Raw genomic sequence first — 25512 nt, forward strand, 5'->3', positions numbered from 1 at the left:
TTACTTACAGTCCAACAAAATACGTTGCTTGTTTTCTAAGAGTAGGCAAACTAAGTCCATACAAGACATTTTAATTAAATTTTTTTTTTTACCAACATGTATTTTTAAATAAAAATTTGTATCAAGCTAATAAGTACATATTAATAATTATTTATTATCTAGACTGGTAAAAACAATTTAAATTTAAGATTTTTTTATTAACAAAATATTATGTTGCAAGTGGGGTAGGGGTAAACCCGGAGTCTTCCTTTCCAGTATATTACAATAAAATTAATAACTAATCAATAAGTATACCTACAAATTTTTTGTTAATAATTAAGTTAAAGAATTAAATATTTAATAAAAAATTAATTGATTCTAGTATACCCTCCCTCAAAATGTTAAGCTACTTGAAATAATCATACAAAATTATATTTTAAAAATTAAAACATCTATTCTATTAAATAGTTATCTTTTTCTTCTTCTTCCTCTTCTTTATACCTTAGACGTTATACCTGCATGGCTACATATATTATGTTGTTTTTGTCTTACTTAACTTACATTATAACAAATTTGCGTTTCAGCAGAACACATTTTATTATTTTTAGCTTTAATATTGAAGTCAATTTACCTATTATCAAACTTAGAAGTAAGAATCTTATCTATGGCATCTCATAGGCTTTTATTGATATCATTTTAAAGTGACTTAAAAATATTATAATAATAAATTTGTAAAATATTACAACTTTCAAATGTTCATAAAAATAATAAAATGTGTTCTGCTGAACACAAATTTGTTATGATGTATCATCCATCATACTATCATGTATGTTAATAAAATAGAAACAACATATGCAGGTATAACGTCCTCTTAATGGTTCTTTAAGAACCATTGCAGCTACAACAGAATCCATTCACAATTCCCTATCTTAAATGTACTCTTCCTAGTTTGTTATACTTAGTTGTTGCATGTTGATATTTCGTCTTTCAAACAATTCTTGTCTGCCCCTTGGCTTTGGATCCCAACAAATTGTTACCTTTATTTTTTGTATTTTATCTTTGCATTGCATGTCTAATGATATCTCATTTTCTTCTCTCAGTTCTGTTATACACTTATATCTTATTCTCCATTTGTCTCTTACCATATTAATAATAGATGAGCAACATATTTTTTTCATTATCTTGTAATCAAACATTATCAATCTTTGTTAGTAATCATATTTTAAAGTCATATATTAACATTGGTTTTACAAGTACAAAATTTTATTTTTGTTAACTTCCAAAATAACTTTGATTTTAAAATATTTTAGCAGAATATAGTATGTTTGTTTCTGTTTTCTATATTCTACTATTAATTTCTATGTTTTGATTGATCTCCTCTTTGATCTAAAATCATTCTAAGGTTTTTAAATGTGTCTTCTTTTTGAAAGCTATAGTTGTTAATTTTAAAAGACCTTATTTCACTTTTCTCATTTATATTCAATATCTTAGCAGTCTTATTTAAGCTTTCTATACTTATTTTCATGCTCTTTATGTCAGTATCTAGAATGTTTAGATCATTAGCAAGCCCTAATATTTTAATATTCATTGAATTAACATCTATGGTCAGGAAAACGAAGCAACCAATTAATGAATTAATCATCAAATCCAATTAAATGCGGGCATTTTTCATTTTTCTGACTAAAATTGCAAAATTTTTTTTTTATTAATCCTTAAGTAAATAAATAATATTATTTAATTGTAGTCCCTTTAAGCAAATATTTAAAAAATATTTTTATAGAAAGTTTAATAGCTATACCCAGCTATAAGCAATAAACATTACCAGAATATTGGTATTTCACATTTGAAAGAAAATACAATCTAATGAATATAAAGTATAATATCAAATTTATTTAAATAGGTATTTTGATAAAAAATAAAAAAAAAAAAATTGTATTAAATAAAATTCAAAATATATAATGTTGGTACATAATAAGTATAATAAATAATATTAAATATAATATAAAATGAAAATATTTAGATGATTTATCCAGTTATATGTAAACACAAAAATGAACGACAATGAAATTAATATGTTGTAAAAAATAAAATAATAAATTCAATAAATATGTGATTAGTTTTAATAACAAATTTATTTGGTACACATATCTCTAATTATTTCATAAAAAATAAATCACTGTAAACAAAACATGAAGAATAACAGAGATCAATAACTTTCAAATACTACAAGAAACATTGAGAATTTTTTTAACTTAGGGTTTCAGGTTTGGGAAAATAATAATAAATTATTCTAATTTAAAGAAAGCTAATATACACTATTATAAATGTAAGGATATTACATACATTACATACAATAAATGACAATATGTTAATAATTCAAAATAGTGCTAGAGGTTTAAAAATTATAATGATGCTGTTAGCTGATTCATAGTTTATTTCAATTGAATGGTCCTCATATATTTATTTTTAAACTATATCAACATCACTAGTTATTATTCGTAACCTCTTGGCTTATTTCCGCCAAAAAACTGATTTATGTTTTATTTGGACTATTTTACAACCCAAGGTTATAAATGAATTAAGTAACTGTTCATGTCCAAATAATTGAAGTGATTTTCAATTTATTTACAATATAAAAAATTTAATCTATTTCATATTTAATACTTATTAGGTTAACTTATCATTTCAATCAAATTTATAAGTCAGTATCATACCAAGCAGCTACTTGATTGTTGTCTTGAGGAGGTTCAGGTAAATCTCCTAGACGACCAAAATCAATATCATTAGCCGTTACTACGTCCATTGGACTACAGTTGGATTCTTGTTGAGAACATATTTCTAAACCTTGCATAGAGTCTATTGGTAACGTGTCATACCCTTAAAAAATAAAAATAAAACAATAGTTCATTATTTACATGAATTACATAGTTGAATGTCAGTAGCTTTGTTCGTTTTGACAAAAAGTGTACATTTTTTCAATAACAGTGTACACTGAAACGTTTGTTTTGGAAAAGTGTCAGCGTACACACTGTTTGTTTTTAAATAGTGTGGGTTTAGTGTGAACACTATCTACACCAACTAAAGTGCAGGTGTTGTATTGGATTTTCGGTGGGGAGCCAGTTATCATAAATATTTTTCCTTATCACTCACTACATGCTGACATTAATGTATTTAATTTCCAATTTAAACAAATTCCCACACTTGAAACATTTGTTTTGAATTGGCACACCACACCCAACACTTCCACCACACTATAGTGCAGGCGTGCCCAACCCGCGGCCCGTGACCATTTTATAAAAATTAGAAATTTGTAAAGGTGAAAAAAAAAAATTATTAATTATAAAAAAATGTATTTTATTAAGTTTTTAAGAATATAAAATATTTTATAATTTTTAATTTTTATATAAAAAAAATGCATTGGATTTTAGAATATTAATAGAAATAAATTAGTGTAATAGATGCTACCTACAAATAAATAAATAATTTAATAATTTAAGTATATAGATTTTAGAATATTAATAAAAAAAAATTAGTGTGAAATTTGGGCTTGTTTTTTTTTAACCAATCTTTCAATATTCGAAGTGAAATGTGTAAGTGTTCATCAGTCAAACGAGATATTTCTGAACATTTTACGTAATTAATGCGTGAAAACGTTTGTTCGCAAATATAAGTAGAACCAAATAATGTAAATATACACATTGATAATTCTTTTATTTTTGGAAAATCATCAGTAAGAGTCTTATAAAAATGTATTAAATCTGTGTTTTTATCTGTGATATCTTTATATAAATCTTTCAAATGATTATTTGTTTTTAAATCAATAAGTTCAAGTTGAACAGTTTCATGAACATTATTTTCATCATACAGAAATGGATTTTCAATTAATCGAAATGAAGTCATATGTGATTTGAAATCTTGGAAATGGTTTTCAAATTCTATTGATAATTGTTCCAACATACTCACAAAATGATTTGTCGGAACGTCAATTAAAGAATTTTGTTTAATTTCTTGACACGTTTTAAAATGTAAATAATTTTGCTTTAATATTTGGTTTTTAAAAAGTTGTAATTTTATTTCAAACGATTTTACATCACTTATAAGCTCGAAAATAGCTTTTTGATTGTTTTTGAAGTTTAAGATTTATTACATTTAAATGAACAGAAATATCAGTTAAGAAAGCAAGATCGTACATCCATTGTTCGTTTTCAAATTCTTCTACTGGTTTGTTTTTTTCTATCATAAATATTTGAATTTCTCCGCCGAAGATCAAAAAAACGTTTTAATACTTTTCCTCGACTTAACCACCTAACCTGGTTATGATACAAAACATCTTTATGTTCCGATTCAATTTCATTTAAAAATTCTATAAATTGTCTATGTTTTAATCCGTGCGATCTAATGAAGTTCACTGTTTTTGTAACAATATTCAATGTTCATGTGTTGAAATTAACAAAAAAAAAACCCGTGAAGCATTTATGGCCCGCAGTATAAATATAAATATTGAATGTGGCCCGCAAGTTGAAAAAGGTTGGGCACGCCTGCTATAGTGTTAACATAAGTTTTTAAAACGAACAAACCTAGTATATTATTAGATTAATAAAACCGATAAAATCTAAAGCCAATTTATTAAAAATTATATATTTAAATTAGATTTATTTAAAGTTTGATTACAGTAAGGTATATTAATGTATTGAAATTACTTAAATAATAGTTTGTTAGGTGTTTAAAATAATTTATCAACTTAAAAATAACCCATCACATTGTTTTATATACTGAAATGTATTGTACTAGTTTATTCTTTGAAAATTGTTAACAAAGATTTGTTTTCAAATATCCCACCAACAGTTGTTTATGTTTGAACACTATCCTGTGTAACATTACCTCATGGTCTTGGACTTTAGACCAGGGATTCCCAAAGTGTGTTACAAGGAACCTTAGAATTCCACCAGATTTATGTGATTATGAAGAAAATTATTTTATATTATATTATTAAAAATTATTATTTTAAATTATTTAAAAAAAAGGAAGAAGGTCCCACAAAACAAACTATTTCTCAAAAGTGGTCGTAAAAGTTTGGGAACCGCTGCTCTAGAGAGCAATATGTAATTTTAAACTAGTAATAAAACTTGACAACACTGCCACTTAACTGTTCCCATGTATATTATAAATATTATGTAAATTAAACATATTCAGTACTTATTTTTTTGAAAAAAATTTTTAAATATTAAATATGTTTAATGAGGAATTTATTTACTTTGTACTTACTGTTAATGTAGAATTGCATGCAAAACAAGCGCAGAATAATTAGTATGATTAAGCAAATTCAGCCACTAGATCTAAAACATGTTTGTACCTGACTGTTGATGGTAGTTGTTACGTCTCATTGGGCCCATTCCATTGTGAACGCTACCAAGTCCATGACTATACAAATCATATGCGTCCTGTTTACAAAATATAAAAAAAATCTAACTACTGTACAAAACAATGATAAAATAAATAATATTTCATGCCAACACAGTCTAGGTGTATAAAACAGTTAACACCATGCATCAACTTAAAATATTATGTTTAATACACTTTTCAGATAAAAAGCAACAACATTTTACTGTTTATTCCAAAACATACCTCAACAAGCGATGTATGCCTCTGGCTAATAGAAACATTTTATATTAAATAAGACTTGAAAAAAAGAAGTCTTAACATTTTAAATTACCTGAAGATCAGGCCCCATTCCAAGATCATTAGGTGGCCAAGTATTTTGATCTTCACGGCATAGTGAATTACTCAGTTCAGCTGATAACCGTTTTTTATAATCATTTGGTTTATCTTCTGACATTCGGAATAAAACTGCTGCTGCATATGTTGCTTAAAATAAAATTATAAAAACAAACATTATACAATTGTTTTAGTAATTTCATAAATAAAAAAAATTAACACTTACCAACTCCTTCATTACGGGAATGTAATAATTCAGTTAATGGTGCAGTTGCACCTTCTGCTTCAATCATATCTGCCCCATCTTTATCAATAGCTAACTCGCATAAAGCACCAGCAGCCACTCGTTGAACATTTTCAATATCATTAAATAACAATTGAACTAATACTGCAATCAATCCTTGTTGAGAGCGCATAAGTACTCGATTATGTGATTCTCTAGCAAGAATATGTAAAGCACCAGTAGTGCCTTCAACAATTTCTTCCATGCGCACTCCATCAGCATATACACCACCAGATTGTGATCTGCCTGATCCGGCTACACTACTATTAGTAGATGTCTATACAATTAATTTAAAAATAGTAAATATAGCATATATTTTTTTTTTTTAGTTAGATTATGATTTTATTTTACTTACCCTTTGAATATCTTGAAATGCTCTCATCAATAAACGTATTAAATGGTGAATTGCACCGTGTTCTCTTAATGGCACATGATTACCTTGACACTGCGCTACATTTCGAATTAGTCCAATAGCAGCTTTGACAAGTGGCCAACGAGAAGGAGGTTGTAATAATTTAACTATTACTTGAATACCTCCAATATGGCGGATAGCATTTTGAGCACTATCTGATTCAACATGTCTAGATGTCAAATGTCTCAAAGCACATACCTGAAATATATATATTTTAAAATTCAAACTATTAATACAATTCTATTAAAATATTTTAAACAATTATATTTACAGCAGGTTCTGTTATTTCTTCGCGATCTCCAGCATTCATTATTGTCTGTACTAGCGCTTCAACACCGCCCACTTGAACCACAGTAACTTTATTGCGTTGATTATTACAAGTCAAATTTGATAAAATTCCAGCAGCACATGTTACTACATTAACATCTGAATGATTTAAAGCAATTACTAATGATTGCAATAACTGTTCTAGTCCATCAACCTTAAAAATAAAAATTATATATTATCAAATGTATTAATATATTGTTATGATATAAATTTCAATTCAAACACAATTTTATTTGACTATAAAATACCTTAGTTCCAGCATCAGACAAGTTACGCAAGGTCCATAAAGCATTTTGGACCAAACGTTGACTTCCATGTTGTAAATGCATTGCAAGAGCTTGCATGCCTCCAGCTTCTACAATTGCTGGTTTATTACTTGAACACACAGACAAAACTAAAAAGAATATTTGTTTATTAGATTTTAAAATGATAATAATAATAATAATAAATATATTTATTATATTATTATATAATTAAATACCTTTCAAAACTCTAGACGTTGTCCACAAAAGCTTTTCGTAGTCATATGAACGCATGATACGAACAAGTTCAATAGGGCCTTGTGAAGCAAGTATAATTAATTTACTTTCTTGATTACCATATGCTAATATTTGTAAACAATCAGTTATGATTGTCAAAAATTTAACATTGTTACGTTGCAAAAGTGCTACCATTTTTTGTAGACCTCCAGCAAGACGAACTGCCATTTTTGAACCCTCTTGATGTAACAATAAATTATGTAAAGTTGTTATAGCATAATATAGTATAGATTCAACAGGAGAACTAAAAACAGATATATGTATATTAGAAATAAATAAAATAAAAAAATAATTACTAATTACCTAAGTAGTTTAACCAGAGCTGGTATTCCTCCACTTTTAAATATAGCTAAAAGTCCTTGTCGATGATGTGATAAGTTGTGTAGAGTACCAACTGCACCTTTAGTCATTTCTAAATCATTACTATTTGACAATGCTTTCACCAATGCAGCGACCATCTATACATTAATTTATTAATAAAATATGAACTAAAAAAAAATTTAAAAATTAAATTTACCTGAGGACTATTCATAATTGCATGCCGCGATGCTTCTTTTTTCGATAATTGGTGAACCATCATGGCAGCTTGTGATACAACAACTTGGTCTTCGTCATTCAATAATTTTATGAGTTCTGGAATAGCTCTAGTTGCTAAATCAGCATCATCCTAAAATATAAAAATTAACATTAAATTTTATCTATAATTTACATAATATAAGAAAAATATTTTTAATACTCCAATAGAGTATGCTTAGTATTTACCTGATAATTAATCAAATTAACTACAGCATGTTTAAGCATTTGACTTGGCTCAGCTAGTCGTTGAACGGCCGTCAATTGCCCTTGATTAAATTGCGTAGAAGGGATCTCAATTCCTTCTTCAAGTGTTTCTGGAAACATTGCTGCTCGTACTCTTTGGGTACGAGACTGACTCAGTTGTTGATTCATTTCTAAAATTGTATTTTAGTTAAATTATTGTTATATATCTAATTATAGTTATAATATTTACCATCAACTTGATCTTGAGTAAATCCGTGTGAAAACCCTTGATTAAGTTCATAGATCAATTGATCTCGTTCTAAATCATCTTCTTTATCAGTAATAGAATGAGCTTGGGTGGTTCCCCCAGAGTGGATACCAGACTCTGGCAAGTACTGGCCACCTTGTTGCCACATCATAGCTGTATCCTTTGAATAACCCGTGTTACTCGGCACTTGTCAAAAATAATACATAAAATTAAATTATGATTTATAATAAATTAAATTATAATATATGGTTGTTTGGCAGTATACTTACATACACGTGATTGATACATTTTGTTAAAGCTGCAACAGAAATAAATAAAAGGAAGTACTGATTAATGATGATACAGATCAATAAATAATTCTAATTCATTTAAGTCTAAATCAAATAATTGTTTTATTATATAAAATGTCACAATGGTATTTATAAAACATTCTATGACTCATCGAATGTACATATAGTTTAGTCATGCATTGTTTCCTTATTTACCAAGTATTTGATAATGAAAACTGTATGGTAGGCACCGACATGATTCAATTAATCCTATCTAATGATTTTTTTTATAAAAAAATGTTTTATAACCCAAAACTTAAATTCTTCTTAGCGATTTCAATCAGTACTGAACAAGAAACAAACAATAACTTTTGATAAATCGGCAACGGACATAATATTATTAAATCGAGTGAGACAACGACGTAACATTGAGAACACTTACTCTTAAACGATACTCCGGGAATAGCAACGACAATCCAATAATGAATAGAGCAAACGATCAGTAGAAAAAAAATAATATATATCACGTAAACATCACTATATCACGACGATCGGTAATATTACTGGTACGGATCGCGTAATATCGAGAGACTGCGGCGCTATCAATTTTGTAACTCTTTCACTCGAATCACTGAGTCACCGTCTTGTTACCCGAGGAAATGGAACATGGACAGAGAACAAAATATGGCCGAGTAGGCGTACAATCACAATCACAATAAAAATAATAATAATAATAGTAATAATACAAAAAACAAGAAGACAGGAACGGATTATGGAATGCGCGAGAGCGGTGGGGGCGGCGAACGTGAGCACTGTACTCCAAACAGGATACGCTTACATAGCAGACGAATTGGCGAACGCATTACTATTTACTACGAAAATACTACGCCACTCGGTAGGCGGCGGACGGGTCGATACGAATATTTTCCTAGCCAACACAGATCGTGTCAGTGTGACCGCCAACGCAATATTACCGGGCTAGCGGGATAGAAGTAGAATAATAATAATAATAATACAATAATTATTATTATGCATATTATTATTATTTACCATGTATAATTGTATATATAACAATATTGTGTTATGAATTCGTGTCTTGTGCAGTTGTGTGTGTAACCCACCGGCCACCATTAGCCACGACTGGTGTGGACATATTTACACTATAGTGTGTGCTGTGTACGCTCTTCGTATTACGCGGTCCAGACGTGATGTGTGTACATGTTTATATGTAATGTATATATAATATATATATATATATTCTAAATAGGCAGAGTAGGCAGTGTACAACCGCCAGGCTGCCACGACCCGCGGAGGATCTTTCTTACACCCCCGGTGCATAGTTGTACTCTTGTGTCTTGTAGTTTGTACTACTCAGTACACACCCGGGACAGGACAAACGATAACACCTCCCCAACGCCATTTTGTTGTGATTCAACAAATCATTTGTGCGGACGATTTAAGGCGGTTGTTCGTACGAAACGATTCCGTCTGACAGCGGAGAGAAAGATTATTATAATTATAAAATAAACGTATTAATCGACGACCACGATAACAACAATAACAACGAGCACTTCGGTATCAGTGTCGTTTTCGGCGGCCGGTCGAGTACAACGTCCAAAAAACTTTGTACGTCAGCGAGTAAGTTTCAATCAATTTATTGAACTGTGTGAGTACCTATAGTGAGTCCTGTACGGTCGTGTAATACCTGCCGACAACCATGAGCTACCAACCTAGAGGAAGTATGTATTTTTCTTGATAATTACATTTCAGTTATTACTTTTCTCCTAATAGATGTATTTTTATCCATGTTTAATATACTTCATATTATTTATGTGTACATATAATAGTGTCTGGTAACATGGTGAACCCGATCAACGAGACCATGGATATCAAAGATCCTTCATTAGTATGGCAACAGAGTGGTCAATATTTACCGGACTCCGGAATACAATCCGGTGGTAGCACCCAGACACATTCTATAACTACTAAAGAAGATGACATGGAAAGGGACCGACTTTTGTTTGATCTTGACCAAGGGTTTCCGCAATCTTTTCCACATGATCAAGTTGATAGTATGATAGATAAATTTTGTTGTCTTGTAAGAATAGAGATGTTTTACATTTATAATATTTTCAGACATGAACCAACATTTAGGCCAAACGTGTGGTGAAAATTTAGATGATGAAGTGGAAATGCCTACCCAATTTAATGTCAACAGTGCTGCAAATGTACAAAATATGACTGGGCCAAGCCAAATGTTGAAATATGCTGTTGTCAATTTGATCAACTACCAAGATAATGCCGAACTTGCAACCTGGGCTATTCCAGAATTAATAAAGTTGTTAAATGATGAAGATCAAGTTGTTGTATCACAGGCTGCTGTTATGGTTTATCAGCTGTCTAACAGAGAAGCTGCTTTGCATGCAATTATTAACAGTCCTCAAGTATGTATACATTTATTTTCTTTATAAACAGTTCATGAATTATTAACAACTTAAAATACAATAATATTTTATAGATGATTGGTACATTAGTTAAATCTATATCAAACAGCAATGATCTGGAAACCACAATTGGTGCAGTTGGAACATTACGAAATTTGTCTAATCACCGTCAGGGCTTATTAGCAATTTTCAAGAGTGGAGGAATACCAGCTTTGGTTAAATTAATGAGGTGATTTAACGTTGTCTTATAAATTGTGGCCAACAATAAATATAATTAATTTTATTTAATTTTAAATTTATTGTAATAGTTCTCCAGTTGTAACAATTTTACGAGATGCTGTGATAACTATTCATAATTTATTATTGCATCAAGATGGTTCTAAAATGGCTGTTCGTGTAGCTGGTGGTTTACAAAAAATGATATCTTTGTTGACATTCAAGTCTAATAGCCACTCGATTACTGTTAAATTTTTAACTATCATAACTGATTGTTTACACATTTTGGCTTGTGGAAATCAAGAAAGCAAACTGATAATACTTGCTGCTCAAGGACATGTTGAACTTGTGCGTATTATGCGTTCATATAATTATGAGAAATTATTATGGCTCACTTGTCGCGTCCTTAAAGGTATACTATGATTATACTTTATATTTATCTAAATTATAGTATTCATTCCATATTTAAATGTTTTATATATTTTTAGTTCTTTCGGTATGCTCACGAAACAAACCAGCTATTGTGGAAGCAGGTGGTATGCAAGCTTTGGCAATGCATCTTCAACATGACAGTCAGCAATTGGTGTATAATGTTTTATGGACTTTGAGAAACTTATCAGATGCAGGAACAAAGGTAATTCATTCAATATATCTATTAATTCTATAATTTTTGAGATAATAGTATAATTTTAAATTTGAATGTCATAATACTCATATATATATATACATTTCTGATTTACTTTATTAACTTCTGTCTTCTGTTTGTCAGTTTTCTTTTATACATTAATTATTATTTAATTTTTGCCATTTCTAAAACCCATAATACCCCAACAATAAATTTAATTTTAATTTAATCAAAATACTTTTCTTAACTTCAAAAAATCAATAATTTAGATGTATTAGATGATCTAATATAATATTTTTTACAATATTGATTTTATATCATATTGGTTCAAATGTTTAGGTTGATGGATTAGAACAACTATTGCAATCACTAGTAGCAGCATTGGGTCACACAAATATTAATATTGTAACTTGTGCTGCTGGAATATTATCAAATTTGACTTGTAATAACCAGAGAAATAAATTGACTGTATGCCAGTTTGGAGGTGTTGAAGCTCTTGTGCGTGCAATTATGAATGCTGGAGACAATGAAGAGATAACTAAACCTGCTGTAAGTTTCATTTACATATTTTCACAACTTGAATTATTTATAGATTATTATTATTATTTTAGGTTTGTGCTTTAAGACATATAACATCTGGACATGCTGAAGTGGAAAACGCTCAAAATGCAGTTTGTCGTTCAGGTGGTGCTCAAGTTGTGGCCAAATTATTACAACCATCATCTCATTGGCCCCTTATTAAAGCCGTAATTGGCTTGATTAAAAATATAGCACAATGTAAAGCTACACATGGATTACTCCGTGAACATAGTGCCATACATAATTTAGTTGGACTTTTAATGCGTGCTTTCCAAGATCTTCAGAATGTAATTGCTTTAATTTTTTTTTAATTTTATCAAATTCATAAATAATTTAATATTTATAATAATTTGCATTACAGCATTCAAATACTAGTGTAAAACCAGAAGGAGTTCGAATGGAAGAGGTTATTGAATGTGTTATTGGAACTTTACACATATTAGCTAAAGAATCACTAAGTCGATCAATAATGCGTTCTCACCAAGGATTTATGGCAATATTAATACAATTATTATTTAATAACTTTGAAAATATACAGCGTTTAGCTGCTGACACATTGAATGAGTTAGCTGCAGATAAAGAAGGTGCCGATATGATAGAAGCTGAAGGAGGAACTGCCTCACTTAGTGAATTATTACATTGTGGAAATGAAGCTCTTGGTTAATATATATATATATATTTTTTATTTTTTTTATTGTAAATTAAATTGATTTTTTTAATAATTTGTTTATTTGTCTAGCTACATGTGCTGCTGCTATTTTATCAAGGGTTTCTGAACATAAATTACAGAAATGTCTATCCATGGAACTCAGCAACTCATTATTTAGTGAAGATCAAAATTTATGGCCATCTGGTGATCTTGGTATAGCACCAGATCTTCAGGTATATAATAATAGATTTAAATTTTTATTAGTGTGCAGATATTTGATAAAACATTAGAGCGTGAGATATACATCTTCATAATATTTGTCTGAACATTCTGTATTGGTAAGTCCAGTATTTAAATTATATATGTGTGTTACAATTTGATCCACAAGCAATTTTTATAACATACAATATAATTCCTGCACATAATTATATATACTCTTATCAGTAATGTATAGCTTGACACCCTATTTTGTATTTCTATTACAGTATTATTAGTACCCAAGTATGATTGTATGAAGTTGTTTATGTTTTTTAGTTAGGCATTATTATATATTAGAAAGTTTGCACACTTGTATATTGTTTGAGCTTTTGTGTGTTTTCAACCAACAGGACATGATAGGTGCGAACGAGTATGATATGTATGGTCAAGGATTGAGCACTGTCTACAGCGGTGTAGGGTCACCCAAACACAGTGCTTCAGGTACACTTAAAATAAAAAAAAAAACTGCTTGAATGTATTTTTCATAGTAAATAACATATTGCTTTAGCTCACTTTTTTTTATTTCGTCGCATTGCTTGGGGATTTGGTAAGTTATAGTACTACCAACTAAAAATAACTAATATTTTTTATCACTTTTTATTTTGTAAGTATTTAATTATGATAATTAGAGATGGTTCCAACTTAAGTATTCATAAATTTGAACTTAAATGGTTGAACATTTAACCATATAACGTTTAAAAAGTTTTAAATGAATTAAATAGCTTAAGACCCATCCCTAGTTATAATGTATAATAATTTAACTTATTTATCATATTATGTATAAACTATACCCTATCTCAAAAGAGAATAATCACTTTTTGCACATACCGACTGATGGCTCCGGTAGTGGCAAGCACAAATTTCCTGCACCTTTACGTGCAGACATTTTTCCGAATACAACGTACGAAGATTTACAACTAATATTTCTTATTAATAATATTATTATATTTAATTTGGAGACCAAACAATAGTACAGGTCATTGTTTGAGGATGCACGGAAATGGATAATAATAGGTCGACCGACTGATTATTCTCTTTTGAGACAGGGTGTATAAAAGACTTAAAATGGATGTATACCAAACAATTAACATTTTGATTGAATTTCAAAAAATTTTTTAATTCAATGTACATATAAACAATCAAATCTAACTTGTTCTTAGCATTTTATAATTTTCTTTAAAATTGATAAGAAACTCAGAAACTCTAGAAGTTATTTCTTATTGTTAGAAATATTTGGTGTTTAGTTTTATGCAATTTCATCCAATTTATATTTTTTAAATATGTCAATGTAATATTAAATAATCGGTATATGATTGGTGATAGGAAATTAATAAATACTAACATAATCCTTTAACAAATACTGTGCCTTTAAACTAACTGAATACTAACCTATTAGAATAACCTATATTCTAATAAATTCCAAAACATTAAAGTTTTTCTATCAATATATTTGCATAATAATATTTTTGCATAGATCATAAAATAGTTAATATATATTAAACTTAATAATTCTTAACATCTTAATATTAGTTTACTAACAAGTAACAATTGAAAAGATCATAATAATACTATACTATATTAATTAAATATTTCACATGTTTTTCAGGGTATGACACGTTACCCTTAGATTCAATGGAAGGATTAGAAATTTGTCCTCGACAAGATTCCAGTTATGGTTCAATGGATGTCGATTTTGTTATTCAAAATGACATGACTTCTTTGCCACTCTAACGATGAGATGAAAATGGCATGTATTGGAAATTTATTTTCAAAATGTATACGTTAATTTTAAATTATTTGGATTACTGATTTATGTTATAAGTTTAGTTTTTATATATGCCATAAATTAAGTATCAATATCAATGAATATGTTACTTAATATACTTACAGATGGCTATAATTAAATGTTGTAAGTTTAAATCAATTATCGACTGTTTAATATTTAATCGCTAAATCCCAGCAATAGTAAGACAAAAAAAATAAGTGTAACGTAAAATGAACTTCTTATATTAGTGTTTTATTTATCATTGAGACTTATATGAAATAATTTTTTATTATGTGTACTGTGTAGTATGTAATTTTACATTATTAAATTTGAATGTTTTATGCTTCAATTGTTGCAGTTTATTTAATGTTTATAATAATTAATTTTTTTTAACCCTCAATTACATGCTGGTTTACTCTATACACCAATATTTCTATTTATCTTATTCTATTTTGGTTCTTATTTGTTTTGAGTTATACCTCTAATCTAACCTTTCTTTATCATATATATAAGTTATATAACAGTTAATCCATGTCAGTCGTCATTCTATGTTTATGCACAAACAAGCTCCGTTTTTAAAATTACTATTGTATTAGTTATATACTTATATATAAAATTTCTTTCACCAATATATTTAAGTAAATTGATATATATTTATACACTTTGACATTGATTTCTGTGTAAACCAAATAGGTGTAAAAAAAACCGCGCGTGTAATAATAAAAAAAAAATTGTGCATGTAATTAAGGATTAAGTATTAAAAAATTATACCTAAAACTAAAAAACTAAAAAAAATACCATTTTGTGTTCCTATTATGGACACTGATGGTAATATAAATACACTTACCAGACTTGAATAAGATGACCAGCAGTTGTGCACCATGGATGATCAACTTTTATTTTTATAAACTAGAGCTCAACACTACATAATATAAAATGCTCTCTACTGATATAAAATTCAATACATAAATAACAAATGCATCCCTTGTATCTCAACCTAAAATTAAAATACTACAATCTATATAGAATAAATTCTAAAAATTGCCCTTAAAGCATTATGGTTCATGCGTATTAAGCAGCTCCATAATAACAGCCGAATACTGTTCCTGCACATATGGATCAAAGCACAATTCAAAAATTTTCTCTCAAGAATATTTAACTCATCTAATGGAGCCCTCCATTATATAATTGGGGAAAAAAACAAGAAATCATAGACTAAGACCACACCTTCCAACTTTCTAAGGATATATTTTTATCTCCAAAATCATAATCTGAATCTTAAGTACTATCGTATTATTTACTTATCCACGTTTTATTATGTATATTAAATATTTGTAAACTAGTAAAAACCACAAAAAAAAAAAAAAAATTTTTTTTTTCAACTACAGTAGAACTTTGTTCTTCTGGACTAATTAATGTCAATAGTGATCTGGATAAGCAAATATCAGGACGATTGACATATAGCATAGGTATCAAAAATTATAACATTGTATGAATATATTGTATATATGTAATATAATTTGAAATTTGTAACAGCCAACAAATAGTTTTATTATAATACTTTATTGAAAAAGAAATAAGCTATAAATACAATAATATATTTTTAAAAGTTAAAAGAAATTTTTAAGCCGTTAATCTCTTTCTTGTCCGGTGCATAGGTGTTTGGATAATCGGTGTCTACTGTACCTATTTCTTAAAATCATTATAAAAAAAAAAAAAATGGTTGAAACAATTAATTTAATAAATATAAAATTTTTTTTTTTCAAATGCCTAACATAACCCACTAGAATACAGAATTAAAAGAAAACTAACATTGCAAAACAGGACATAATACTCTTCCCCTGCATAGTCAATTTATTTCAGTCCAGGTGTAAATACTTTTATAGGTTATTAATTTCTATCTTGAGGAATTTATGCACTAAAATTATACATATTTATTTAATTACAATTATTTGGTTAATAATATTTACATATTCACAAGTTTACCGTCGTATAATTTTGTTGATTTAATTAAAATTAGGGTGACCATACCAGATATTGGATTTTTTAGGACAAATGGAATACACTGAGCTGAACAGATATATAATAAATCATGACAAATCATAGATATTTAATTTTTTTATAATATATTATATATATATTTCAAAAAACTAACAATCACTAAGTAAACAATCTTATTCTCAAAATAAATATATAATTTCAATAAATTAAAACATTAAAACCTAAATAGAAATATATCACAGAAAAAAATATTTAATACATTAGATATTTAGTTACACACAGTATTATAAATTTATAAATTGGACTAAATAACATGATACTATTCTAATACAGGATCATAAGTATTAGTCAACTCGGTTGTCAACTGATATAACTCATCAAAAAAGACATCATTTTGGAATAATTGCTTGTAATAAACTTCCAAAGTGTAAAATGATTGATAGAATTCCTTATTCCCTTGTAATTTAACTTTACACAATTTTTGCATTGCTAATAAAGATTTTCCAGAAGCTACAACCATTTCATGGTTTTCTTCATCTAGTGGTAATCGATTAGACAATATAATTAACTCATTTCCCAAAATGTTGCACCTATTTGAAAAATTAACATATAAATATTCAACAAAAACAACATGAATATTACTATAAACATACCACCCATTTTCAACAAGTTTATCTTTTAAGTGCAAATTGTCATACTGACGAACTCTTTCGGCTGCCTCAGTGCTGAGCTGTGTATTAGTTTCTTCTTTGAATGTTAGTTTAGCATCCTCGATTTCTACAGTCAAGTCTTCTAGAAGTTGAGTAACTTTTAACTAGCATGAAAATATAAAACAAACTCAAGTTGTAGAATTGAATAAGTAAATAATAATATTGTATATAATAGAAATTAAATAATTTTAACCTTAAGTTTAGTATTGAATTCGGATACAGGCATTTTAAACACAGACATGAAAGTTTGAATACCATTATTATCTATTAATTGTTTTTGCGCTAAGGGAAATCTTCGAGTAATTGATGATAAAGCAAATATACAATTTTTTTGAACCTAGGCAAAAATTTAACAATAATTAAGATTGGCAAAATAAAATAAATATTTATATATTTATACAATTAAACATATATACTTACAGAAAATGTAAATTCATTATCAATATGCTTTAATAAAAGTGGTATAACATCATTTTCTAAAGAAGCAATTTGAACTTTTTGATTATTAGAAGCAGCAGAACCAAGGATCAGTGCTCCTTGTGCTTTTAAAAAACTTGAATTGCTATTTAAACAAGGCATTATGATTAATTGTATCCTGAAAACAGATTATTATAATTAAATGGTTAAATAATTAATATAATTTAAAAAGTAAAAATGTAATAAGCACAATTCGCTTCTAAATATAGTATTTTGATTGTAACTGTTGTAAGATATAACAAAATTCACTAAACATAAAAAAAAATTAACACACCCTTTATTCTTTACAAAAACCTCAGCTGTATCAACTTGATGTAGGAGATATTCAAGATCAGTTAAAATATTTTGAAGATTTTTATCACTATCTTCATATAATTTAATTTGTTCTTGAAATTTTTTAGAAAGTTCATCCATTACATCCATATCACTTTTAATAGTCATATTCAAATCTTTAAGATCATCTTTAAGCTCTTCATAAGATCTAAATTTGTGTGAATTATCTGGTGAACTATTTGGATCTTTCTGTTAATTAATTTAAAAAAAATGTTAATACTAACAAATAAAATGTGATTTATTGTTCAAGTATTATACTAGAATTTCTTACCAAATTCTCTGGTTTATTAGAGTCTGTAATGGCCAAACTATTTGATTTATTATTTATATTGTCTTCCATTATTTTAGCCTTTTTCTCACCAGTCTGAAGATCAATCTGTACATGTAATCCAGGAGGAATAGGTTGATCTAAAAAAAAATAAGTACTGTTACTGATTTATACATTTTAGATGAACATTTTATATTCTGTATCAAAAATCTGGATGATAAAATAATTAATTTGGCCTATGGTTATGCTGAATGTCAATTTCTCAGCATAAAAATAAATAATAAGGTACCTAAAATGCAATTTAACTAGGATTTCTATAATTTCATAGGTCAACCAGAACCAAGAAACAAAATATAATAATTTAAATAGCCAACACAATACACTTTTTAAATATTACATAATTCCACTACATTTAAATGAACATAAAATGCAGATACTTATCACTCTAAGTATTGCAGTTATTTGCTTAAATATACATTTTTTAGAATATCGGGAGATAAAATCTAAAACACATTCAAGTAATACTACAATATTGAATTATAATACACAGTACTAAGATTGCTAAATAATACAAAATTGAATTGTATACCTTCGCCGATTATTTGCCATTCGTTTGTTGGTACAAACTCTTTGGGCTTATTGAAATTCGTAATATTTTTTGGAGATTCTGGCACTGTTTCAACAACCATTTCTTCAGGCTGTGGCAGTACTCGGTCCCAGTGATAAAACACTGTGTCCAGGTACCAAAAGGCACCCAACGATGCGGCTACTAGAACAATCAAGACTAATCTGACTATGGACATTTCAAACATTTTTTTCACGTTAATTCTACGAAATCAGAACGAGATGAGTAAAAACAATGTATGAATCTATCAAGAGACGCGAAATTGATAATTTTATGGGTTTAGGTATATGCCTGTACAAATATTGAAACGTAATCGACAAAAAATCATCACTCATCAGTAGAAACGTTGACGGTGTTGTCATTAAAATAAATTAAATATGGTAAACAATTGGGTGTTATAATGTTGTATGATTATACTTATGTCTACAATTATATTGTTAGTTTTGACGTTTTGAGTTTTTACTTGGTTGCGAAAACCAAAATCCTAACCGTGTGCAGATAACGCGGCAATTATGGCATCCAATGAGAAACGAACAGATAAGGCGAAAACGACGTACGACGAGCGTACCAACAGTTCGGCTTTAACTGTTTTTTCTCTTAGTACGGACCCACTGAACCGGCGTGGCGTCCGTAGGTAGCGCCACAGATGGTCGGGCGGAATGGGCAGACAACGGATTTTGTTTACCGGCAACGACGACGACGACGACGACGACGTCGAAAGCCGCTGTCGGCCATTATTGTTACAGTTGTCGTGCCGTACACATTGTGCGCAATTGTCAACATCACTACTTCTCATTTTTTCCAACAACGCGTTTTTTACTACAAACGCGTCGACACGCACATTTAATATATTTTCACGTCAATATACACTCGAAACATCAGAATGACTGAAGACTACTTTTGGGGTGAGTATAATGGCTCGCGCGAAAACTGCACGACGTGTGTTTCGTTATTAATATGGTCGCGCACTCCACACGTTGGTGATTTTTTTTTTTCACTTTACTTCCCCCCCGTCTACCGGTTACGCATTTATGCGTTTTGCATGCTCTTTCTTCGCGTGGTTAACACGTTTCTAGCAATATTTTGGCATCTTTATTTGACGCGCGATTTTTATCCTTAGGAGTGGCCCCTCGTCAAACTACAGCCTAAAAGTCACATGGTCCGTGTACCCGCTCTTTGTGTGAAAATATTTTTACGGTCTGACAAACTAATGTTATTATTGTCGCTATCCATATTATAGATCGTGAAATCGTCGTTCGTTCATTACTTTATTTTATTTTTTGTAGATTCGTTCGTGGCCGTTGTATTTTCTTTCGGTTTTTCCCTGTTAGACGGAACGCGTGTTGTCAATTATTTTTCTCTACTATGGAGTACAGTATAATTGGGCGCGTGCCCGCTAGATTAATACTCGTCGGTATATTAAGCGCGCGCACTTCAATTTCTTGTACGTCTTGCCGTGCATCGTGTGTCCACCGATTTTTGTGTCGTGTTAAATTTGACATTATGAAATGGTTATTATTTCAAGGCAAAGGAGCGACCTCCAAAGTTTTATTTCCTCTCTTATATGCGCGATCCGGTTTTTAATTTTGGCTATAATATTACCACAGTTAATAATAACTGATTATTTTTACTCTACTACAAAGTGATGATTTTAATTTTCTGCTCGCCATACCAATCGAGCTACACTGCTAACTGAACTTTTATTAAGTTAGCCATTAATTTGACCGACATGTAAATTAATAATATGTTGAAAGTTGCTTTAAAGTATATCTTATATTAACATTAATAATATTTTAGGAGTTACCTTGGATAAGACAAAGGGTACTGAAGTGTGGGATCCTGATGTAAAACCAGATGCCAATGATAGTTCTCACGTTTTCCGAGGAGAGCATACTTTACTTGTCAAACAGGTATTTTTTTATTCAACTTTTTCTAGAACATTATACTAATAAATTTATTTTTCAGGCTGTTCTAGGACCAGAAGTACCAGACGGTGAAGTTAATGTAATCGAAGTTGAAGCAATGGGTTACAAATCAGATATTAAGTTCCCTGTTGTTGTATTGAAAGGAGGTACCGGCCATAGTCAATGTGTACTTGACCTTTTGTTCCCAGACCCTCCAGTTACATTTAAACTTGTAAAAGGCAATGGTCCTATCCATCTATTGGGAAATCACTCAGTTGGTAGTAAGTATTAATAAACATTGGTTACATTTTTGCGATGATGAATCATTTTTGGGTAATTTGCGTCTGATTAAAAATCTGATGAACCTTTTGTAGTTTCTGAGCATATAACTTATTTAAGTATTCTTGATTTATGTAATATAATGTATATTTAAAATAAAATAAATTTACTTGGAGTAGCTGGTGAAGGAATGGCTGATGAAGAGGATGATGATGAAATCGATGAGGAATTCGAAGAAGAGGAAGAAGAAGTTATTGAAGAAGAAAAAAATAGTGTATGTAAACTTCATAATAAACTAAGGTTTAATTTATATTTAAAATATTTATCATTGTAGGTAGATGAAAAGAAACGCAAAATAGCAGCTAATTCAAATTCAAAGGGCGGTAAAGCAGCTAAGAGGCCTAAAATTGAAAATGAAGTAAGTAATTGTATTTTGTATTATAAATTATTATGAGTTCAAAGGATTGAAATTAACAAATTATTTTTAAATAATGTACTTTTTAATTTGGTACGGGTTTTCGTGATTGATATGAATTTGTCAAAATATGAACATTATAAATTTATAGTATGGTACTTGCTCATATTTTGCTTAAAAAATTAAAATATTATAAGCTGCCAATGAACAGATCATGTTCTTACCTGTAACTTTGATTAATAGACATGGCTTCACTTTAAAGCTCTTTTAGTTACTGCTTATAATTACTTTATAGTATGATAATTTCATCTTAAACCTGTTGTTTTCAACTTGTCTTTAGGCGTATACGAAGATTATATAGTTTAATGTGAATCTGTGACACTTGTGTCTTGGTCATGTAAATGACAGACATAATTTAGTTCACTTTATACTTACAGCAAACCGGTGTTACTTAATCACTGCTAAGGTCTTTTTTTTTATTTTGAATAGGACTTTCCTAATTTTATATGATATATTAACCAATTTTTACTATTATTAAGTTACATTAACTAATTTATTGTTATTTTTTTCAGAGTAATTAAACTCAAACATCTGGCTTTAATGTTCCTGGATGTGCAAATTCCAAATGAAACAAGAGACACTGTCCTCTGGTGTTAATTTATTTAACAATTAAGATTTTTTAATTTCAAATTGTTTTTTTTTTTAGTCTGACCTTCTATATGTAATAGTTAGACATTTTAACTTATGATAAGAATCCTGTTATCTGCATATAGAAACATCCAGAATATTGAAGTTACTAAAATTATATATTCATAATATCTGATGTAATTTTTTTTCTACTATTATTTAAGCCCTCCACTTATACAATATAAATACAATGTCTTGTTTTAAATTCAAATTTTTTACCACATTTAAATTAATTTGTTTATTTTTTAAAATAAAGTTACATATCCTACAATTGGGTTAATGCATAACATGTTATGTAGGGTGAGTCGTATGCCGTAGTGCAAAATTTTGATCCATTTCTAGTCATGAATTGGCATCCCATAAACATAGTATCTTCTTTCATATAGCAATACAACAAGGTAACGGTCTGAAATGATGGAATGTAACTAATATTATTTGCAAATTGTATTGTATTATATTATATATTACTGTAGAGCTGATTTTCCAAACTCTAATCCACGAGTCTTCAGATACACTCAGTAACAAATCTGCATCTTTTGCTGCTGACATGGATGTAACACATCTAGCATGTGCAGACATCTGAACTACCATTGGAAGCTGATCTTCTGCATCTTCTTCTAGAAGTTTAACGGTTGGATCAAACATACGAATTGTTCCACATCCATAACCCACGGCCATTATTCCAATTCTGGTCATTTCTGTTGTAGTGCATGGATGTCTAAAATATTGTTCTTCATACATAATAGTTCATCAGAGATGTTACTTGTGAAATATAACAAATCTATACTGTGCTCTAATAACCTTGAATGTTACCAACCCTCCAAAAACCTTTGTTCGAGCAATGATCATCAGTTCACCGCAATCAATTTGTGAAAGTACTGTACAACCGGACTCATCACAAGACACCAAATTATGTTTGTGGGTTGACATGTCCGTGATAGGAGCCCCATGTAACAGTTTCCTATCTAGAAATACTACTTGTCCATCTTCGTCTGGTCCGAACACTCTAATTGATCCATTACTATTGCCTGGTCATGTAAATAATTGCTATATTTGTATAGAAATTAAAATTGAATTCACTTACCAACACACAGATAAGTGCACTCAAATGTGGCAATCCCTCTTGCGTATTTCTCCTTCATATTTTTGTCCTCGCAGTTATGTGCATATATGCGTTTAAACTGTTGATCACAGTCGAAAACAATCAGCCCTTCTGAACAAGTGACTACTAGACAATTAATGTAACCAAGTGTACACCAAAGTATCTAAAATCAGAAATATGCTGGTTTTAATAGAAATTAAAATAATCGATATTTCGCAACGATGGTACTTTAAATATTGCCTATTGAATTGTTTTTATTCCCAACCATTATTTAATAGTACAATAAGAAAATTGATCTGAGAAAATAATCATTAATATTACTCATCAAGTATATTAACTATTTAAACAAGTAAGAAATAATAACAATAACAGTAGTATAAGTTTAAATATTGTCTTCTTTTTTTATAATTGAATAATAATTAAGTTAAAATGTCTATAGTCTGTTCGGCGAGAAAACGCGCCAATTCTGCGCAACTCCCCGCGTTCCCACGCTATCAAAACTGGTTCACTTATGAGTTATGGCTGGGTATTATTGGGGAATGCACAGAAAAACTGATTTTGATCGGTCTGGACAGAGTAATGAGTATACACCAATAATTTTATTCGACAAGTTACATTGGCTATACCTAAAGAAGATAAATTTGAACGATGATTTTTTGTGGAAGAGTAAAATACTTAAACAGTGATAATCATTACACATTGGTTATTGACTGGTAGTACTGTACAATTTTTCTGATTGATTTAAATTTATAAAAAATGTTTACCCAGATCCAAAATGTATGATGTTATATTAATTATTATGCATTTATGCATAGAATTTATAATCGTTTTACTTGGGTAACGTCCGTCTTCGTGTCGAGACAATACTGCGGAAAATCAGTTGCACTATCCACTGAGTTTTCTGAACCCAATACGTGAACTGTTTGCCGGTCAATGACGGCAAAACCGTGCAACGTCTTTTGATACTTGGATACATTTACGGCAACGTTGTTTGTGACCGCCGATACGGAACCTTTAATAAAAATTTGTTTTTCCTTTTTGTATAACATTCGTCGTCCGTGGATGCCGAATAAATGTGTATGTTATGTTCAACCTAAATATAAGATTTTAACACAAGTTATTTAATCATTAAGTTATAAGGACGACCATACAAATCAACTAAATAATATATATATATATATATATATATGATATATGTGAAAAAGTGTAGTTAATACTTATAACATTATAGTACGGTATAGCAGAACATAACGAAATTATAAGTAAACAAAAACTAATAAGAGTTGCTCTAAGCCCTAAGGGTGCTTTGTAGGTATTCAATATTCTTACGATTGATTCGCTAATCGCTGGTTATGGGAATAAACTTTGTAATATTATATAGTCCTGTAGTCGTACACTCGTAAGATATTATCGATTTGTCATTCTATTGACTATTTTCATTATTCATGCTTTCATTATTTACTCGTTATTCTTACTATTCTAGTATTATTACTTATACATAATTCACAGATTTTAGCCATTTTCATTGCCCAAGTTTCGCGCCGGCGTAAATCATATTATGTAAACAATAATCATTATTTATTATCAAAATATCATTTTGCCGTTCATGAGGTCGACCGTGACT

General features: G+C 29.3%; 5 protein-coding genes across 10 annotated transcripts; 2 read left to right on the forward strand and 3 right to left on the reverse strand.

Annotated features, from left to right (window-relative positions):
- Positions 1-1909: 1909 nt before the first annotated feature.
- LOC132922289 (armadillo segment polarity protein) lies at positions 1910-9440 on the reverse strand. Of its 4 annotated transcripts, none has more exons than XM_060985724.1 (14): positions 8994-9439; positions 8552-8580; positions 8265-8468; positions 8018-8205; positions 7773-7922; positions 7559-7713; positions 7198-7499; positions 6965-7110; positions 6661-6870; positions 6333-6587; positions 5921-6254; positions 5693-5844; positions 5333-5420; positions 1910-2856 (listed from the first exon to the last, which is right to left on the reverse strand). In XM_060985724.1, exons 2-14 carry the CDS (start codon positions 8568-8570, stop codon positions 2675-2677), a joined length of 2385 nt encoding a protein of 794 aa, XP_060841707.1. In that variant the 5' UTR covers positions 8571-8580; positions 8994-9439; the 3' UTR covers positions 1910-2674. The 4 variants fall into 4 exon arrangements, 3 of the variants coding, with proteins under 3 accessions (XP_060841707.1, XP_060841709.1, XP_060841708.1); XM_060985725.1 differs by lacking the exon at positions 5333-5420 and adding an exon at positions 5605-5629 and having other exon boundaries at positions 2716-2856; positions 8994-9440; XR_009661002.1 differs by having other exon boundaries at positions 2719-2856; positions 5245-5420.
- A 205-nt stretch (positions 9441-9645) lies between these two features.
- LOC132922290 (armadillo segment polarity protein-like) lies at positions 9646-15436 on the forward strand. Of its 2 annotated transcripts, XM_060985727.1 has the most exons (12): positions 9646-10290; positions 10399-10623; positions 10688-10995; positions 11070-11224; positions 11304-11623; positions 11700-11845; positions 12176-12385; positions 12448-12702; positions 12777-13074; positions 13155-13297; positions 13673-13763; positions 14929-15436. In XM_060985727.1, the coding sequence occupies exons 1-12, from the start codon at positions 10269-10271 to the stop codon at positions 15051-15053; spliced, it is 2298 nt and encodes a 765-aa protein (XP_060841710.1). In that variant the 5' UTR covers positions 9646-10268; the 3' UTR covers positions 15054-15436. The 2 variants fall into 2 exon arrangements, with proteins under 2 accessions (XP_060841710.1, XP_060841711.1); XM_060985728.1 differs by lacking the exon at positions 13673-13763 and having other exon boundaries at positions 14929-15100.
- Positions 15437-17196: 1760 nt separating this feature from the next.
- LOC132919370 (nucleotide exchange factor SIL1) lies at positions 17197-19999 on the reverse strand. The gene is made up of 7 exons (XM_060980937.1): positions 19466-19999; positions 18880-19016; positions 18550-18797; positions 18219-18393; positions 17992-18135; positions 17742-17902; positions 17197-17678 (listed from the first exon to the last, which is right to left on the reverse strand). The coding sequence occupies exons 1-7, from the start codon at positions 19686-19688 to the stop codon at positions 17408-17410; spliced, it is 1359 nt and encodes a 452-aa protein (XP_060836920.1). The 5' UTR covers positions 19689-19999; the 3' UTR covers positions 17197-17407.
- A 202-nt stretch (positions 20000-20201) lies between these two features.
- LOC132919373 (nucleoplasmin-like protein) lies at positions 20202-22922 on the forward strand. Of its 2 annotated transcripts, none has more exons than XM_060980940.1 (6): positions 20202-20406; positions 21299-21411; positions 21467-21686; positions 21861-21958; positions 22019-22102; positions 22672-22922. In XM_060980940.1, exons 1-6 carry the CDS (start codon positions 20385-20387, stop codon positions 22678-22680), a joined length of 546 nt encoding a protein of 181 aa, XP_060836923.1. In that variant the 5' UTR covers positions 20202-20384; the 3' UTR covers positions 22681-22922. The 2 variants fall into 2 exon arrangements, with proteins under 2 accessions (XP_060836923.1, XP_060836924.1); XM_060980941.1 differs by having other exon boundaries at positions 20206-20406; positions 21864-21958.
- On the reverse strand, positions 22790-25410 carry LOC132919371 (WD repeat-containing protein 54-like). Its single transcript, XM_060980938.1, has 6 exons — positions 25218-25410; positions 24722-24981; positions 23871-24051; positions 23604-23814; positions 23255-23504; positions 22790-23192 (listed from the first exon to the last, which is right to left on the reverse strand). The coding sequence occupies exons 2-6, from the start codon at positions 24935-24937 to the stop codon at positions 23052-23054; spliced, it is 999 nt and encodes a 332-aa protein (XP_060836921.1). The 5' UTR covers positions 24938-24981; positions 25218-25410; the 3' UTR covers positions 22790-23051.
- Positions 25411-25512: the final 102 nt, after the last annotated feature.

Source organism: Rhopalosiphum padi, chromosome 2 (genome assembly GCF_020882245.1).
Source record: "Rhopalosiphum padi isolate XX-2018 chromosome 2, ASM2088224v1, whole genome shotgun sequence".
In the NCBI taxonomy this organism is placed as follows: domain Eukaryota; kingdom Metazoa; phylum Arthropoda; class Insecta; order Hemiptera; family Aphididae; genus Rhopalosiphum; species Rhopalosiphum padi.